Source organism: Musca autumnalis, unplaced genomic scaffold (genome assembly GCF_047663935.1).
Source record: "Musca autumnalis isolate F117 unplaced genomic scaffold, ASM4766393v1 scaffold_5, whole genome shotgun sequence".
Taxonomy (NCBI): domain Eukaryota; kingdom Metazoa; phylum Arthropoda; class Insecta; order Diptera; family Muscidae; genus Musca; species Musca autumnalis.
This window is the reverse complement of record NW_027412088.1, coordinates 21,070,136-21,076,131: the sequence shown is the minus strand read 5'-3', so window position 1 is coordinate 21,076,131 and position 5,996 is coordinate 21,070,136. Positions and strand designations below refer to the sequence as shown.

Genomic DNA, 5,996 nt, shown 5'->3' with positions numbered 1-5,996 from the left:
AAATTAATATTCCTACCAATATTTACAAAATACGAATTATGTGATCTGCATTAAGGCCAACAGTAGAGCTGCAATGATTAAGGATGTAGAAATTACAATAAATTTAAGGCAAGGAGTACCTCATTCACGCTTCTTATCCAGGCATTCAACTTGTTGAACTAGTCACCTAGCGTCAGTGCTCGGAAGTCCGCAAATTGCGCAACTGCCTCGCTAACACAGTTAACATAATGGTCCCAGTACAAGTTTCGCTTTCTCACACCACTGAAACGCTCATTACCCTTAGTCCGTCCACGCGACGTGAGCAGTTCTACAAGATGCCTTTTATTAGAAGACGTTGTGACCTCGTGGTGCCACCGTGGTGCAATGGTATGCAACCCGCCTAAGTACATTTAGTTAATGTTCCCAAGGTCATGGCACAGAACAACCGACACTCCTTATTAGATCGCATCATACATTGTTGATTTTACATTCTTACAAATAGATAACCGATTTCCCAAAAATACAGAAACACTCCTCGCTTTCTACAAAAAATAATCAATAAACTCCCAAAAAAATATCTGATTGTTGGGATGGTGCAGTCGCCATCACCTTATCACTCCATATAAAAGCTGATGACAAACACTTCAATGGAAATTAGTCAATCAATAGAATAGCAAGAGAAATCAATTGGAGGTACAGCGGAAACGGGGCGAATATTCGAGTAACAAAATACAAAAAAACAATGATAACTTATTTGTTCGTTGTTGGCCTTCTAGGGCTATGGCAAGTTGAGGCAACTTTGGATATTTTACTACCAAAGCAGGGAAGGCAAGGTAAAAAACTTTAAAAGTAAACCATTTGCATTTAATGTTTTTCTTGTAACCTTCCAGAGACATCAAGGTGCAATGGTGTATCCAAATCTAAGCAAACCATTATCAAAAATCCCTCGACTCTCACGGGCGATTCTTGTGTCTATCGCATACAGCCGTACAGCTCAAATGTGTGTCAACTGCATGTTGAATTCAAAGAATTCGAGTTACAACAACCACAATTGGTTGCCAATAGACTAGAATGTGTTGATCATTTGTTGGTGGGAGATTTTTCGCTTTGTGGTGATAATACCGGACAACATCTCTATCTACCCTTCAACGTTGAGAATGGCGTCAAAGAAATACCGCTGACATTCAATTTGGTAAATCGTTGGCCATTATCAAAATGGCATTTGGTTGTAACACAATTGGAGTGTCCGCAACAAACACAACTAGGGAAGCGATTGATCAATGGAGGATTAGGCGCCTTGTTTTTGGATAGAGCAACAAATGATGGGAATGATTGGGAATTATTAGCTCCCACGGGTTGTAGTCAGTATTTTACTCAGCCCACGGGAACCATAAAAAGTTTCAACTATAGAAGTGATGGCTCATCGCATTATTTACCCAATATGAATTATGTGATCTGCATTAAGGCCGACATTGGAGCTACAATAATTGAGTAAGTGGAGATTACATTCAAAATAATTAGATTATTAGGAGTATAAATTATGTACCCCCGTTATAAAGAAGGAGGAGGATGTACGTCTGGGGCTTTCTTTAGGAAGATCTCAAGGTCTACCATTACAAGATCGTGTTGCTTTCTTTTAGAAGCCCTTATGGGCTTCTACTAGAAGACCTAGTGGTACTCTTGTTTTCTTCTTTAAAAAACACCGAAAACCTTGAGAAGAATACCATTTGGCCTTTTAAAAAGAAGACTTGTGGCGGTATATAAAAAATTCCATGTGGCTTCTATGCATAATGGGTCTTAAAGAAGCACCCTTTGTTGCAGAAGTGGTCTTATGGAATCACCCTTTCTTGCAGAAGGGGTCTTAAAGAAGCACACTTTCTTGCAGAAGGGGTCATACAGAAGCACCTTTTTTTTAGAAATGGTCCACAGAAGCACCCTTCCTGGCAGAAAGGGTCTATAGATGTACTATTTCTTATATAGAGGATCTATAGAAACACCCTTTTTTGAAGACAAGTTCTAAAGAAGCAACCTTTCTTATCAGAAAGGGTCTATAGAAGCACCCTTTTTTGCAAAAGGGTCTAGAGAAGCACCCTTTCTTTAGATTAAAGGGTCAAAAGATGCATCCTTTCTTCCAAAAATAGTCTAGAAAAGCATCCTCTCTTCCTAAAATAGTCTAGAAAAGCATCCTCTCTTCCTAAAATAGTCTAGGGTATAGAGAAGCACCCTTTCTTTCAAAAAGGGTCTAGAGAAGTACCCTTTCTTTCAAAAAGGGTCTAGAGAAGCACCTCTCCTTTCAAAAGGTGTCTAGAAAAGCACCCTTTCTTTGAAAAAGGGTATAGAGAAGCACCCTTTCTTCCTAAAAAGTCAAAAGAAGCACCCATTCTTCCTAAAAGGTCAAAAGAAGCACCCTTTCTTCCTAAAAGCGTCAAAAGAAGCACCCATTCTTCCTAAAAAGTCAAAAGAAGTACCCTTTCTTCCTAAAAGCGTCAAAAGAAGCACCATATATTTCAAAAATGGTGAAGAGAAGCACCATGTCTTTCAAAAATGGTGAAGAGAAGCACCCTTTCTTTGAGAAAGGGTCTATAGAAGCACCCTTTCTTTGAGAAAGGGTCTATAGAAGCACCCTTTCTTTGAGAAAGGGTCTATAGAAGCACCCTTTCTTTGAGAAAGGGTCTATAGAAGCACCCTTTCTTTGAGAAAGGGTCTATAGAAGCACCCTTTCTTTGAGAAAGGGTCTATAGAAGCACCCTTTCTTTGAGAAAGGGTCTATAGAAGCACCCTTTCTTTGAGAAAGGGTCTATAGAAGCACCCTTTCTTTGAGAAAGGGTCTATAGAAGCACCCTTTCTTTGAGAAAGGGTCTATAGAAGCACCCTTTCTTTGAGAAAGGGTCTATAGAAGCACCCTTTCTTTGAGAAAGGGTCTATAGAAGCACCCTTTCTTTGAGAAAGGGTCTATAGAAGCACCCTTTCTTTGAGAAAGGGTCTATAGAAGCACCCTTTCTTTGAGAAAGGGTCTATAGAAGCACCCTTTCTTTGAGAAAGGGTCTATAGAAGCACCCTTTCTTTGAGAAAGGGTCTATAGAAGCACCCTTTCTTTGAGAAAGGGTCTATAGAAGCACCCTTTCTTTGAGAAAGGGTCTATAGAAGCACCCTTTCTTTGAGAAAGGGTCTATAGAAGCACCCTTTCTTTGAGAAAGGGTCTATAGAAGCACCCTTTCTTTGAGAAAGGGTCTATAGAAGCACCCTTTCTTTGAGAAAGGGTCTATAGAAGCACCCTTTCTTTGAGAAAGGGTCTATAGAAGCACCCTTTCTTTGAGAAAGGGTCTATAGAAGCACCCTTTCTTTGAGAAAGGGTCTATAGAAGCACCCTTTCTTTGAGAAAGGGTCTATAGAAGCACCCTTTCTTTGAGAAAGGGTCTATAGAAGCAACCTTTCTTTGAGAAAGGGTTTATAGAAGCACCTTTTCTTTGAGAAAGGGTCTATAGAAGCAACCTTTCTTTGAGAAAGGGTCTATAGAAGCACCCTTTCTTTGAGAAAGGGTCTATAGAAGCACCCTTTCTTTAAGAAAGGGTCTATTTAAGCACCCTTTCTTTAATAAAGGGTCTATTTAAGCACCCTTTCTTTGATAAAGGGTCTATAGAAGCACCATTTCTTTGATAAAGGGTCTATTTAAGCAACCTTTCTTTGATAAAGGGTCTATAGAAGCACCCTTTCTTTGATAAAGGGTCTATTTAAACAACCTTTCTTTGATAAAGGGTCTATAGAAGCACCCTTTCTTTGAGAAAGGGTCTATAGAAGCACCCTTTCTTTGAGAAAGGGTCTATAGAAGCACCCTTTCTTTGATAAAGGGTCTATAGAGCACCCTTTCTTTGATAAAGGGTCTATAGAGCACCCTTTCTTTCAAAAAGGGTCTAGAGAAGCACCCTTTCTTTCAAAAAGGGTCTAGAGAAGCACCCTTTCTTTCAAAAAGGGTCTAGAGAAGCACCCTTTCTTTCAAAAAGGGTCTAGAGAAGCACCCTTTCTTTCAAAAAGGGTCTGGAGAAGCCTCCTTTTCTTTTGAAAGGTTCTAAAGAAGCACCCTTTCCTTTGAAAATGTCTAGGATAGAGTAAGGCAGAGAACATTTTTGGGTCTCCCTTGTGCTCTCAATGAGCGTAAATTTGTTGATGCTCACAACGTGTTAGCATCTACACAGGCTGTGATCTATAACCAATTTACGCTCACTTAGAGCACATGAGCTCTCTTCTGAGTCACAATGCCTTCCACTGGTCTAGAGAAGCACCCTTTCCTTCAGAAAGAGTCTAGAGAAGAACTCTTCTTTTCTAGAGGGGTCAAGAGAAGCATCCCTTCCTTCAGAAAAGGTCTATTGAAGCACTCTTTCTTCCATTAAGGGTCTAGGGAAGCATCCTTCATTTTAGATAGGGTCAAGAGAAGCACCCATCCTTTCAGAAATGGTCTAGGGGAGCAAGCTTTCTTTTTGAAAGGGTTCAAAGAAGCACCCATCCATTCAGAAAAGGTCTAGAGGAACACCCTTTCTTTTTGAAAGGGTCCAGAGAAGCACCCTTTTTTTCAGAAAGGTTCTATCGAAACACCCTTTCTTTTAAAAGGTTCTATCGAATCACCCTTTCTTTCAGAAAGGTTATATGGAAGCAGCCTTTTTTTCAGAAAGAGACTGCACACCGTTTTTTTTTAATGAGTCTATATAATTTTCCATAGAAGCCTTGTGGATTTTATTAGAAGGCCCTCTGCAAGTTGACCATTTAGTTTCGTGGGGGCTTCTATGAAAAGACCGTGTGGTCTTATATTAAGAGACCTTGGTACCTTATTTAGGAAACCTTGTCACCTTTTGAAATCTTTAAATTTTTTTATAAAATTTTAGCTAATTCGCAACCGTTCCCGTTATTCATTTATTTTTTAATATTTTATTATTATTTTTTCAGATATAAAGCCACCAAATTTTCCATGTCAAATGAAATTGAGAACTCCCCCGGTTATGATGGTGATTGCCACAGTACAATTCAAACTCCTGGAAGGCGTGAGGACTATCTAATGATACCACAATCTTATGTGGCAAACTCTGGGACTATTATGCCCACATATTATTGCGGCACTTCGTTGCAAACTAGGCCAGAAATTGTTGCCTCCGCACCATTTTTTCTACACGTTGCTAGTGATTCATTTACGGATGAAACTGAAACAGGTTTTAGCATTAAGTATCGCATAAGAAATCCTTAAATGGAACTTTTGCAAAAAATTAAAATAAATTTCAAATTTCTTTCAAATTTAAAATTGTTTCCCCACTTTCTTTTAGTTCCAGCCAAAGATGGTGTGAATAAAAATTGGCGTAAATAGTCCTTTGGGAAATTTTTATCAAAATAGTTATTTTCTTTCTCTAATTAGCGGTCATTAGTTGTAAAGACCCGAGTGAGACTTTTTTCTAATCAAATATTCAATGACTTTTGCCAGTCGGTATTTTATTTTTATTAGATTGTGAAAAATATTGGATTTTTTTCTATTTAGTAATGAGAAGATTTCAGCTGCAACTGTCCTCAAGTTGTTCTCCTCTGTCTATTTTTTCATGGCAAATGAGGTCATTTAGTCTCTTCATTCGGGCAGTCAGCCATTTGAGATACCATATTGTGGCTGTTGGTGGTGTTGATTCACATTTCGCATATTTTTTGCAATAACATTAAACTTAAACGAGGACAAGTGCATCAGAGGCAACGGTCAGAAGACCAAAACAACATAACGGAGATGGAGAAAACTTCGAACGGAAGTCAAAAGCAACAATTATGTGTGACTGTGTGTAATAACAGTCGATGAAAAATGTTGGGACAAAAAAAGGGTAAGAAATTTAATTTTTAAAACCATATGGTGATTGTCTTTGGAACCCTGCTGCCATTCGAGTTTGCTTGTTCCAAAAACCATTTAGTACTCCTCTTAATGTCGTTGACCCTCTTTTATGATAGTCGGAAGCTTGTTGAACTTGTGTTTGGATAAAGTTTTTGAAATCGCCGAA

The 5,996-nt window shown here is 38.7% G+C and overlaps 1 protein-coding gene across 1 annotated transcript; it reads left to right on the top strand.

The window, feature by feature from the left end:
- The first annotated feature begins 721 nt into the window (after positions 1 to 721).
- LOC141406220 (uncharacterized) lies at positions 722 to 5,212 on the top strand. Its single transcript, XM_073991420.1, has 3 exons — positions 722 to 812; positions 870 to 1,470; positions 4,918 to 5,212. The coding sequence occupies exons 1-3, from the start codon at positions 722 to 724 to the stop codon at positions 5,210 to 5,212; spliced, it is 987 nt and encodes a 328-aa protein (XP_073847521.1).
- Positions 5,213 to 5,996: the final 784 nt, after the last annotated feature.

Coding starts and splice junctions, on each gene's coding strand:
- LOC141406220 (XM_073991420.1), top strand. CDS start 722: ATGATAACTTATTTGTTCGTTGTTGGCCTTCTAGGGCTATGGCAAGTT. Junction 813..869: donor ACCAAAGCAGGGAAGGCAAG/GTAAAAAACTTT, acceptor GTAACCTTCCAG/AGACATCAAGGTGCAATGGT. Junction 1,471..4,917: donor ATTGGAGCTACAATAATTGA/GTAAGTGGAGAT, acceptor TTATTTTTTCAG/ATATAAAGCCACCAAATTTT.